Source organism: Aquarana catesbeiana, linkage group LG07, assembly GCF_042186555.1.
Source record: "Aquarana catesbeiana isolate 2022-GZ linkage group LG07, ASM4218655v1, whole genome shotgun sequence".
NCBI classification, from domain to species: domain Eukaryota; kingdom Metazoa; phylum Chordata; class Amphibia; order Anura; family Ranidae; genus Aquarana; species Aquarana catesbeiana.
Genome location: NC_133330.1, coordinates 166,609,659 through 166,622,537, shown reverse-complemented (window position 1 = coordinate 166,622,537; position 12,879 = coordinate 166,609,659). Strand labels below are relative to the sequence as shown.

General features: G+C 40.9%; 1 protein-coding gene across 3 annotated transcripts in view; it reads left to right on the top strand.

Moving 5' to 3' along the window:
* Positions 1-12,298, top strand: part of CCDC190 (coiled-coil domain containing 190) — a 31,421-nt gene extending 19,123 nt beyond the window's left edge. For all 3 annotated transcript variants that reach the window (XM_073592851.1, XM_073592852.1, XM_073592850.1), the window contains 2 exons: positions 1,356-1,425; positions 6,244-12,298. In XM_073592851.1, the coding sequence (XP_073448952.1) occupies positions 1,356-1,425; positions 6,244-6,844 (671 nt within the window). In that variant the 3' untranslated portion in view covers positions 6,845-12,298. The remainder of the gene's footprint in view (positions 1-1,355; positions 1,426-6,243) is intronic.
* Positions 12,299-12,879: the final 581 nt, after the last annotated feature.

The window sequence follows — 12,879 nt, the reverse complement described above, 5'->3', positions numbered from 1 at the left end:
TACATACGAAACAGTTCAACCTATTACATCACTTCCGAAGTTGAATTCTGTCGTACGAGAATTTCCGTATGGTGAGTAACCGCTTAGTTTTCGACATGAGACTAGCATGCAACAAAAAACAAACGAATGGTCAAAATCTGTTCATGTGTACGCGGCTTAAGTGTGCATGGCCAGCTTAACTTCTTACAAGCTTATTATGTCACTGTAACTCAAGACCAAGCACAAGAGATAAGATAAACAGAGCCAGGCTGTTGCCGTACTCTGACATTAGACCCACTTTTATTTTTGCCAGGCATTCCACCTACAAACATGTTGAAAGATTCCACTTATATGCATCCTACTATGCCAATGGGGAATGTTCCTCAAATCTAAATTTCCTTCCCCCATCTATAGTGACTGGTGTTTGGCCATTCAAAATGTTTTCCAAATGTACCAACTGAACAGAGGCTGGTCTGCCAAGTATGACAAAATTTGGTTTGCGTGGTTATGCTCCACCTAAACCTACGTCCCTAACTCCCACCCACCCTGACCGTTCCCTCTCCCCCTTACATACTTTTCTATACAGCAAGATGCCTTTGTATACATACAGTAGATACAGTCTATATACCCTCCTCCAGCCTGTGTTTCCCTTTTTATAATATTGAAAAATACTGTTGGAAATCAGTCATTGGCAATGACTATTTTTCCAAAACTAATACTGTATCGAACCTTTTGAGAACTCTGTATGTTTCACTCTTAAGTATATACAGTATATCTATGCTATGCTACGTAAATGTTATTTTTGGAAAACATTTAATAAAGATTACAGTTAAAAGAAAGAAACACAACCAGGCAGGGACACCTGTTTCTCTGTCTAAAGAATTAGTTGCATTTTTTGTCAATGGAACTTTAGGTTATAAAAACAATATGTTGACATAACTTTTCATAACATACAGTATATACAATTATAAGAATGAAAATTAAAGCAATAGAATAGTATGCATTATATTTGCAAATAGAATATAATGCTCATTATAAATAGTGAATACAATCTTCTACACCATGCAATGAAACTGTTATTTTTTGTTTGATTGGAAAGAACGTTTAATACTTCTAGAGAAAGGCCATTGGGCAAATGTTGGGCTTTACATATTTATTCTGGAGGGAAGAATAATTGGATGTGCTGCTGACAAGAGATAGTTGGTATAATTGAACTGGATAATTATAGCTAGAATCTAATTTGCTGCTGTATAAAAGGCAAACCCTTTTTTTTTTTTTTTACAGAACAGTCTCATTATTGTTAAACTTTTAAAGGACAGTTATCATTATTCCTGTAATCATGTACCAATACTGAACGGCTCTATATGTATTTTCAGCTACTCTTAGGAAACCCACAAGCCCTACAACTGCTAAAGAAAACCATAAAAGTTCACTTCAAAATGAAAGGTAAGGAGGATATTTTACCAGCAGAAGTGTGCCTATCTATTGAAGATTAAAGGTATAAAATCAACAAAGTTTGCTTGAGTGTACAAAAAAAAACTTACTGTATACACTGACACAATATGTATTCATTTAAACCTAAAACATTTAGTTCTGCTGTAAGAAGAAAAAACATCCCCCGAAGCTTACATTTAAAAAATGCATAGTTAAGTACAGTAGAAGGTATGTTTTCAGCTTCCAGGCAGGACTTATATCATCCCTACAAGATGAAGGGGGGTATGAGGTTTGTGCTTCAAATGACTTCTTGTAAAACATGCTTTGCCTTCTGCACCCCCCTCCACCCCAATTAATGCTGGATTCTACAGATCTTCCTGAGTGTGCCAATACCATTTTGTCAAAACTGACCGGTTACACATCCTTATAACTTCACCCCTTAAGCCTCATACACACAATAGGACTTTGTACAAACTTTCCCGTGGATTTTTGTACAAAGGGCGTTGGCCATAAGTTTGTATTGCATACACACGGCAGAACTTTTTCAGCCAACTTTCACCAAATCACGTGGTTTTTCAGCTCTTTACCACCACCCTTTGGTCAACTTCTGTATTGTCTGATATTGTGTCAATCTCGTCGCTTTTATCAGAGATTGATAACTTGCAAGCCGGGTTCACACTGGTGCGGGGATCTGCCTTTGATCCCCACCAATGCCAGGCACTGTGCTTGGTATGAATCATGAGGGGGAACTCCACGCCAAATTTTAAATAAAAAACCGGCATGGGTTCCCCTCCAGGGGCATACCAGGCCCTTAGGTCTGGTATGGATTTTAAGGGAAACCTCTACCCCGAAAAAACAGCGTGGGGGTCCCCCCCAAAATCCATGCCAGACCCTTATCCGAGCACGCAGCCCGGCCGGTCAGGGAAGGGGGTGGGGACGAGCGAGCGCCCCCCCCGAACCATACCAAGCCGCATGCCCTCAACATCGGGGGGTGGGTGCTTTGGGGGAGGACAAGGACATGTTGATGAGGACAAGGGCCTCTTCCCGACAACCCTGGCCGTTGGTTGTCGGGGTCTGCGGGCGAGGGGCTTATCGGAAGCCGTGAGCCCTCTTTAAGGGGGCCCCCAGATCCCGGCCCCCCACCCTATGTGAATTCATACCCCTACCCATTCACCTAGGGAAAAAAGTGTCAATAAAAAACACACTACACAGGTTTTTAAAGTAATTTATTAGGCAGCTCCGGGGGTCTTCTTCCGACTTCGGGGGTCTTCTTCTGACTTCAGGGGTCTCTCCGGCCTCTTCTCCCGATGTCCGGTTCTTCTCCGCTCTCTCCGGCCTCTTCTCCCGGTGTCCGGTTCTTCTGCCGGGCTCCTGCGCTATCTTCTGCTCTTTTGCCGCTCTCTTGCTAGTGGTGGCCTGGTCTTTTTCGTCTTCTTCCCTCTTCTCTTCTTCCGATGTTGACACAACGCTCTCTCCCGCTGTAATGCTGTGTGAGCGCCTCGCGATGACTTATATAGGCATGGGGCGTGGTCACCGGGTGATGTCATGTGGTGACCACGCCCCTTATGACATCACAGTCCCGGGGCATGCTGGCCAAAGCACCCACCCCCCATATTGAGGGCATGCGGCCTGGTACGGTTCAGGAGGAGGGGGGCGCTCGCTCGTCCCCACCCCCTTTCCTGACCGGCCGGGCTGCATGCTCGGATAGGGGTCTGGTATGGATTTTTGGGGATCCCCATGCCGTTTTTTCAGCGTAGGGGGTTCCCCTTAAAATCCATACCAGACCTAAGGGCCTGGCATGCTCCCAGAGGGGAATTCCCTCTCGTGCTGGCTGCAATAGGAAAATGTGTTTTTCCTATTGCAGCCAGCGCGAGATGTACAGTACCCTGTCGCCGAGAACCAGCGTGATGGGATCACGCTGGAAACATTCTCAGGGCTGCGTACTGTAGTTTGTACAAAAGTCCGATGGTTGGACTTTTGTCTTCTGGAAAGTTTGTGCGTTCGCACAGCCAACAAAAGTCCGATGAAAACAGAAAAAGTTTGTCCGATGGAGCGTACACACGGTCGGATGTTGCTTCGAAACAGCTAATTTGCATGTTTGTTGTCAAAAAGTCAGATCGTGTGTACGAGCCTTTAGACTGATCACACTTACAGTACATATGTCCATGGCTTTTTGAACCCACAGCCATATCCTAACACCTTTCCAATGGATGGATCCACTACTGCACAGCCAAAACCCATCCATTAAATAATAATTCCTCCCTTGATTGAAAAATGTAGCCTAATACACACATGAAAGAATTGCTGCAACCCCCTCTGCAGATTCATGTGCTCAACTACCAAACCTCTAGAATTTCAAACACCTTTTTTAATTCAAGTTTATCCCATTCATGTTCTCGCACACGTTTTTTTTTTTTTTTTTAGGGGGGGGGGGGGCTTGTGGAGAATTTCCCTACGCATAGGGAAGCTTATTCACTTGAATGGGCTGCCTTATGCTCAACAATCGCCCCAAAGAAGCTCCACAATTTTTTTTAAGAGCAGAGTGTGGTGCGTTTTTTTTACCATGCTTTTTGGTGCGTTTGCAGTGTGTTTCTGAAATGCATGGCAAAGCTTGCATTTTCTGTGTGATTAGCCATGCGTTTGGAAACACACAGAAGTGAATGGAGCCTCATTGTTTTTGTGTTGTAAACACACCAATTTACTTTCAGGCCCCATTCACACCTAGAGTAGTGGGAGCGCACATTTCTTGGCTTGATTTTCCCATGACAGAATTCAAGTATATACAGTATATATCATTCACACATATTTTAAAATGTGTGGCACTAAGTGTTGTCTGTTACTGTACAAACACCTGACCAGAATGAAACTCTGGGGGTAAGCTGCACAATAAAAATTTTGATGGAACACTCATAAACGAGTGTGAAAAAGACTGTGAAAACAATAAACTAAAAATACATAAATATATGTGTGCACTTATATGGTGTAAGCCATCAATTTTGTTCTAAATACACATATAAAAATGCTAGAGTGAATAAGTGTATTCAACATGTGTCTAGTAATAGGTGTCACTAGATACCAAAATAAATCGATAACCTACCGATACCCACTAAGTCAATGAGAGATTAAGATGTGAGAACAATATTGTGCCTATGGAAATATGTGCAAAAATGAAATATCATGTGGAAACAATCACAAGTATAAACGGACTACAAAGTCAAACTGTGAGTATAGCACTGTGCAAATGCCAAAATACATAAAAGATATTTCACATACAAACGGTTAGGGACATGACCATAACGCACGGTATTCATATCAAAACAAAAATGAGTAAGACTCTGAGGTCTAACCTAACAACACGTTATACCATAAATGTATCCTATGAACCCATCAAAAATGTGTATGATGGCTAATAAAAAAAAAAATAAAAAATTAATAGACACATAAGATGTGTACATGGGTATATAGATTAATATTGATAATGTAACATGCGAAATAAGTATTATCTCTAACAGAAGTCCAACATGATCTGTACACAATGTGAATATAAAAGTTACTGAAGTTATGAAGAATCAGTAATAAATTACACCCCTAACGGGGAAAAATTGAGTCCGCATGAACGTATATCAAACGCTCGTGTGAACGGCTTCAATGCCTTCTATATCTATATGGAGTCTATTTGATAGGTGTACACTATGTTGAAGTAGACATTAAAACAATGCTGGTCAAAGCTTCAAAATAGTAGCAAGGAAGCTGAGGTACCCTTACCGGAACAGGTGGACTCACAAGCCGGAGGCGGTGAGTCAAACAAGCTTATACTGGAATAAGCTTGGTAGAGAGATTAATCCAAAAGATGTAGGTGTAGAACTGTATCCAGGGGGAAATCCGTGGGAACCCTTGGCTATTACTCACCAACCATCAGGAATGGAGGTTTACTAGCTTGAAACCTCCATAGTAGTACAGCTATAGCAGAGTTGCCAACCTATATATATATATATATATATATATATATATATATACCCACACCAGTTGAAGTCTTTGCAGATGAAACGCATTGGGTTTGATATGCTAGCATTTTTATATGTGTATTTAGAACAAAATTGATGGCTTACACCAGGGATATGCAATTAGTGGACCTCCAGCTGTTGCAAAACTACAAGTCCCATCATGCTCTGCCTCTGGGTGTCATGCTTGTGGCTGTCAGAGTATGCCTCATGGGACTTGTAGTTCTGCAACAGCTGGAGGTCCTCTAATTGCATATCCCTGGCTTACACCATATAAGTGCACACATATATTTATGTATTTTTAGTTTATTGTTTTCACAGTCTTTTTCACACTCGTTTATCTGAGTGTTCCATCAAAATTTTTATTGTGCAGCTTACCCCCAGAGTTTCATTCTGGTCAGGTGTTTGTACAGTAACAGACAACACTTAGCGCCACACTTTTTGTTTCACTTGCCACTTCACAATTCGTCTAATTGTTGTGTTGGCTGCTTTCTCTCACAGTTGGCGCAGTATTTCCACTCACTTTTCATCATATTTTAAAATGTAAACATTTCAGTTTGAAAGATATTTACTTGCAAACATTTTTAATTTTATTAGGCTACCAGAGGAAATCCTGTCATTATATTTTGCTTTCCCATGTGTACACTAAAGCATAGCATTGCATTTCTTCTATAGTTCTACTTTTTAGAAAATGGCTCACTTTTGCTAGTATCTTCTAACTTTTATAAATACAAATATTGTTTGTGGGTCCCCAGAAGATATGCATCTATGATATAAAAATCTGTATTTTAAAATATTAAAACCTCTTATTTAATACTCTCTATTTAAGTACAAGAAACCAGCTGGCAGCTCATGCAGAAGGCCAGGTCGTCGCATCCGGCTCATCAATGACTCTTCAAATGCGTATTAATGACTTCATGGATGGTGTTAGCACCACAAAGGCTAAGGCAGGTTCTGAAGTTACCCAGCAAAATGAAGCTGCATCTACAGTTTCTGATACCATTACAACAGATTCAAAGGTTTCCTCTGCAAGGAGACTGAGCATTTCCTCTGTAAAGGAAGGCACTACCAACAAAAATGGTAGCATGCAAGGCATATCTTCTGAGCTTCCCATAGATTCAGGCAATAAAACACTTCCCTCAGTGGTGAAGTCTTCAAATGAAGAGGTGGCAATAAAACCACCAGTCTTAGGTCCACAGTTTATGAGGAGAAGAAGTTCCCTTTTTAAGGACAAGCCTTTATTTGATGAGGAAATCTATGCTCCAGATGGAGTACTTCGCACCCGACACACAATGCCTGACTTTATGGAATCCTTTGAAGAAGCGCAACGTGCCAGATATATTCGCCATAAAGATAAACCCGAGTCAGAAAAAGAGCTGAGCTTGGCAGAAATTTTCCAAAGAAATAACAATGACACAAATAAACTTTAACAAGCATTAATCGCAATATGGGGTCATAACACATAAAGACTCAACCAAAGATGTAGCAATAATAATCTTTGAAAATAATTCCTAAAGCAAGAAGGTTATATAGTTCATTTCATTTTGGTGCATTTTTTATTTTTCTATTTGCATTTTATTTGCAATCCATTAATCTGATCTAAAGAAAACAATTTGATTCTCCAAGAAAGGTACGGGTATAACTAATAAGGAAATTCACACATACATGCTATCAAATTTTGTAAAAATATGTTAAAAATCTACATATATTGAAAGATACAGGCTTATACCTTGCAAAATATCCCTACATTATAATATTACAATCTGAGATATAAAATGAGATTCAATTTATTTTTAATAAACTATTACTACAGCCTGAAGCCTTGATATTTTAAAATTAACTCCTCATACTGTGGTAAACAAGTTTTACTTTTAATCTCAAACTTTTGTATATGCATATTTAAATGAAATGATCCCTTGTGCTAGGTTATACCGAAACATGTTTGTATCATTTAATAACCAATGCTATTCTCCACTGTCAGTATATTTAACAAAAGATAATAGTAACAAAAGCTGCTGCTATAAAGAAAAGAAGTAAAATCCTTGTTGTTTTTATATCATTTAGAGTGCATGAAAGCAAAAGGATCTAACCCCTTCCCACTCTATTCAAAACTAAGGAAATTGTTGCCTTTACATGCAATTTAAGCTACTTCCAGTTTATCATATACATTATTTGATTTAAATCATGATTCTATATTATTTGAGATTCTTTGCACAGCTTCTGCATTATTATGTTTTGTTCTGGAATTGAACGTATGCATCTTTCAGTTGGTAGTATGTCCTTGGCTCTTTGTAACCTCTGCCTCTGAACTTGGCACTTAAAGGGTAAGTTCACCTTTACAGAAAATCTGTAAGGTGAACTTACATTGGACCCTCTCCTCAACCCCCCTTCCCCCCCGGTCCCACTGACCTGGAGCCCAGCTATCAACCGCTAGGAGACCTCATATAGCCGCCTCACCAGTCCTTGGCTTAAGAATCCCCTCGGCTTAATCTCCTAAACGTACCTCATAAGGAGGTACGTATAGTAGCATTCTAATTGGTTGGCGCTGTCACATGGGCAGCGCCGACCAATCAGAACCCGCATAGCACGTTCTGTCATCACAAGCGAAGAGGGGAGAAAGCCGTAGGGATTTCAAATCCCCAGACTGGTAAAGTGGCTATACGATCTGTCAGAACGGGTGATCGCCGGACTCCAGGTTAGCAGGACCGGGTGCGATGTGGAGGGGGTCCAGTGTAAGTTCACCGTACAGATTTTCTGTAAAGGTGAACTTACACTTTAAGCCTAGTAAAAACGGGCCGAATGTTGGGCGACATTGGCCGGTTCAATACAAACCTGCCAACATTGTGGCCCATGTGTATGGCAGCCGGTCCGACATAATTTGGCCGGCTTCTGTCAGACATGCATGCTGGAAAACCAGTGAGTGACAGGCTTCCGACCAGGGCTGTCCATTAAAACTATTACCGTAGTGTGTACTAGGCTTTATATAGGGCTTTGTTTACTTACACAGGTCAATCTAGTGGTGGGGGAGTGAAGGGAAATATTTAGATGCTGCATGAGCAAAGCACAGGTTCGCTTTAAACAGACAGAAAATCTGTGCCAGTTTTTCACTTTTTCCAGAGAGTAGCTCATGTAGTCATGGCCCTAGTAGTTATTAAAAAAACTGTGCAGCTTTGTATTATGTGTATTACTCTTTTTGTCATACCTGTAGGCCATTTGGGCCCCCTCAGAAGCCTGGTCAAAAACCTCCTAGTTATAAATCAGCTCAACCTGCCTTGTTGCTAGGATGTGAAAACCATGGCACAGATTAGCAAACTGGAGGTATTTAAGACCAGCGGAGCCTGAACGAGACTTGAGAGACTAATTCTTGCATCAGTTCCATCTTACTTTTGATTAACAGTGGATGGCAGTGGGTGAATTAGAGAGCTGCTATTAGACTAAATAGTACCTATGGATCCTATCACTGTCATAAGCTGTTCAACAGCAAGGTGAACCTAATGGGGAACTAGTCTCTAGAGAGGGAGCACATTGAGTAAGGAGTGTGTAATATGGACACTCTAACCTCAATGCTAAGCTCCAAAAGATTCACATACCTGTCTGACACACGCTGTGATTGTACACAGATGGAGTCTGTCAGCCGGTCCCAGCCAATGATTCATGGCTGGGACCTGCTGATTGGCTGTGTCCAATCACAGCCCAGTGTTGACAAACAACACAGGGCTCTGTACAGAGGGAACAATCCCTCTGTTTCTTATCCCTGTGAAGCAGGGATAAGAAACAAAGATCTTTAGTAAAAATCAGCACATAATACACACATTACACATTGTTAGGCACACATTTATTCCCTTGCTTACCCTAGATGTTAACCCCTTCCCAGCCAGTGTCATTAGTACAGCGACAGTGTATAGTATTAGCACTGATAACTGTATTAGTGACACTGATGATGTCCGTAGCAGTTAGTCAGTCCCCACTCAGTGTCAGTTAGTGTCAGATTGTCTGCTGCACTATCGCAGTCCCGATTGCCTCTATTAGTATAAAAAAACAAAAACAAAAATCATAGTTTGTAGACACTATAACTTGCATGCAAACCAATCAATATACACTTATTGTTTTTTTTTTTTTACCAAAAACATGTAGCGGAATACATTTTGGCCTAAATTTATGAAGAAGTTAGATTTATTTTTTATTGGATATGTTGTATAGCAGAAAGTAAAAAATTTTTTTTTTTTTTTCATGATTTTTGGTCTTTTTTCATTTATATGATAAAATATAAAAACCCAGTGGTGATCAAATTCCACCAAAAGACAGCTCTATTTGTGTGAAAAAAATGATAAAAATTGAATTTGGGTATAGCATTGCATGACCGCGCAATTACCTGTTAAAGTAGAGCAGTGCTAAATAGCAAAAAATGCCCTGGCCATGAAGGGGGTAAAACCCTCCAGAGCTGAAGTGGATAAAGATTATTTAAATTTATACAGTTTCGCCTTAGTTGAGGCCGCATATAAAATATATTCATGATAATACCTGGTCGCAAAGTAACTGTCAAAAATGTACCCTGGATCCTTTTCTTTGTGCTTCCGGATGCGGTTAGGTGAGTTTTTCATGTGGTGGACATGCCCTAAGGTTAGATGATTCTGGAGTTCATTCCCTGATATATTCAGTTACCATGGTAAACATTACAAAGAATGCTCAGGTTGTCCTTCTAAATGAGCCACTTGAAAATAACCCCAAGAACACTTAAATACTAATGGGCAGGGCCTGGATTTGAACCCGGAACCTCTGCTGTGTCAGGCAATGTCTCTATTTGCTGAGCTGCCTGGAGTCTGGGTTCACACTGCAGCATGCTCCGGCTCACAGCAGGAGTCCGGTGCGTCTCCATTCATAGTTTCAAGTCCGATTTCAGCCTGAATTTTTGGCTGAATTCGGACCTGAAAGGGACCAAAAGATGCACAAGGTCTTGAACCTTGTTTGTCTTGACACTGAACTCTTTGCTCCTCCCACTTCCTGATTTATGGCATGTCTCTGCACTTCCTGTTTGCTAGATTATTGTGCTCTCCAGCCAGTATCTCGCTCCTGTCTTCCCTGTTGCCATCCATATTGGGGCGATCCTAAGGACTGCGACCTAGTACTAACACGCAGCAAAATCCATCTCCACCATCAGGAACTCTGGTGAACACCGGTTAGTACTTAGATTCTGCCCCTCAGATGAGCTTGCCTCATTCACCAGGGTTACTGCCTGTAAACCTATCCTGCTAGTCAGTGGTAGTTCCGCTACTGCTATTGCAACTGGTCTTCGAGCCTGACCCCTGATTGTGACACTAATCCATTTTATATTTCTAGCAGCCAAGATTGCTACAGCCTAGAACAGCCCTGTAATCACCTTTTCCTTGCTGAAACATAAACAATTGGATTATGCTTACGGAGAAAATAGTAAGAGCCCTTGCACACTGGGGCGGTTTGCAGGTGCTATTGCGCTAATAGCGCCTGCAAACCGCCCCGAAAGTGCCGCTGCTTTCCTTCCAGTGTGAAAGCCCCGAGGGCTTGCACACTGGAGCGATGCGCTGGCAGGACGGTAAAAAAAGTCCTGCCAGCAGCATCTTCGGAGCGGTGAAGGAGCGGTGTGTATACCGCTCCTTTACCGCTCCTGCCCATTGAAATCAATGGGACGGCGCGGCTATACCGCCGGCAAAGCGCCTCTGCAGAGGCGCTTTGCGGTGGTATTTAACCCTTTCTCGGCCGCTAGCGGGGGGTAAAACCGCCCCGCTAGCGGCTGCATACCGACGGTAAAACTAAAACTAAGAATAGCGGCGTTTTACCGCCGACGCCGCCCCAGTGTGCAAGGGCTCTTAATGTGCGCCAATATAAGCAATCAATGTTTGAAAAGGTTTGGAACCCCTGGCTTCTCCTATATGCAAATTCAAATACCATTTGAATAGTGGTGGATTGGCTGTGAGGTGGAAGGTGGACTCATGGATGGGTACCTGCTCTTTTCCTCCCCCTTCCTTCTCATTCTTATTTCTATTTTTGCTTGTATTTTTCTTATCCTGTTTCCCTCATTTACAAATTCCACTTTCCCATTTGCTCCACATTATGAGATATGGGGGGTTATTTACAAAAGGCAAATCCACTTTGCACTACAAGTGCACTGCAAATGCACATGGAAGTGCAGTCGCTGTAAATCTGAGGGGTAGATCTGAAATGAGGGAAGCTCTGCTGATTTTATCATCCAATCATGTGCAAGCTAAAATGCTGTTTTTTATTTTCCTTGCATGCCCCCCTCGGATCTACAGAGACTGCACTTCCAAGTACACTTGCAGTGCACTTTTAGTGCAAAGTGGATTTGCCTTTCGTAAATAACCCCCATGGCGTTCATATAAGGATATTTTTTAAGGGCTACATGCTTTTATGTTTCATGAGCAGACATAACCCTGGGTATTACCCCAGAACTTGGTTATGTTGCTACTTTTCCCCACAATTCTCTTTGTTCTCTCTCATTTGATCGGCTCTAGATGGGGGCGCTTTTATGTATAATACCTGGAACTTAATTTGCGCCCCATGAACACTATGCTTGATACTGCTGCATATTGTATGTTACTGAGCACTTTGTACTTACTTCTTCCTAGTTTTTTGTACAATTTTGACTATTGGAATGTACTATTGTATTGTATTCCTTTCTGTTTGTGGAAAATAAAAAAAGATTAAAATAGAAAATTTATATAGTTTAATTTGTTTGATAATACATTTCAGGTGAACCTTTATCCTAAAACATTTAAAGAGAATATGTAGTATTTCACCAACTGCTCTATGAGCTCATTTTAGTGTTGTTTGCTAGTTCTCAAACACATGCATTTTTATACTTCCAATAAAGTTTCTTTATCTTTACTATAGTTCTACTGGATTCTTGGAGTGATATCATAATTTCCATCAACTGTACTATATTTGTGTTTATTCTAGAGATCAATGTTATATTCAGTGCACATGTTTAATAAATCACTTAAATCTGGTATAAGATTACCTACTTACACATACTACTACACATGATAAGCCTGGGTCTGAATTCAGTCTTTAGTTTGTTCACATTTTTGTAAGACTGGTGTGTCTATTTCACCTTGGCTAATCCAATTCCCAAAGCTTTTCAATTTCCTATGTTCTTGTTTAATTGGTAATAATATTTTTAATTTGCCCTTTCGTTATTCTGAGGACTACTTTTATGCTTTATTTTAGATATAATCTTAGTTTTCTCATAAACCCATGCCTTTTTCATTGTGCTTTTCTTTCCCTAACACTATGGGGGTTATTTACGAAAGAAAATCCACTTTGCACTACAAGTGCAAAGTCCACTTGAAATTGCACTTGGAAGTGCAGTCGCTGTAGATCCGAGGGGGACATGCAAGGGGAATAAAAAACAGCATTTTAGCTTTCACATGATTGGATGATAAAATCAGCAGAGCTTCCCCTCGTTTCAGAT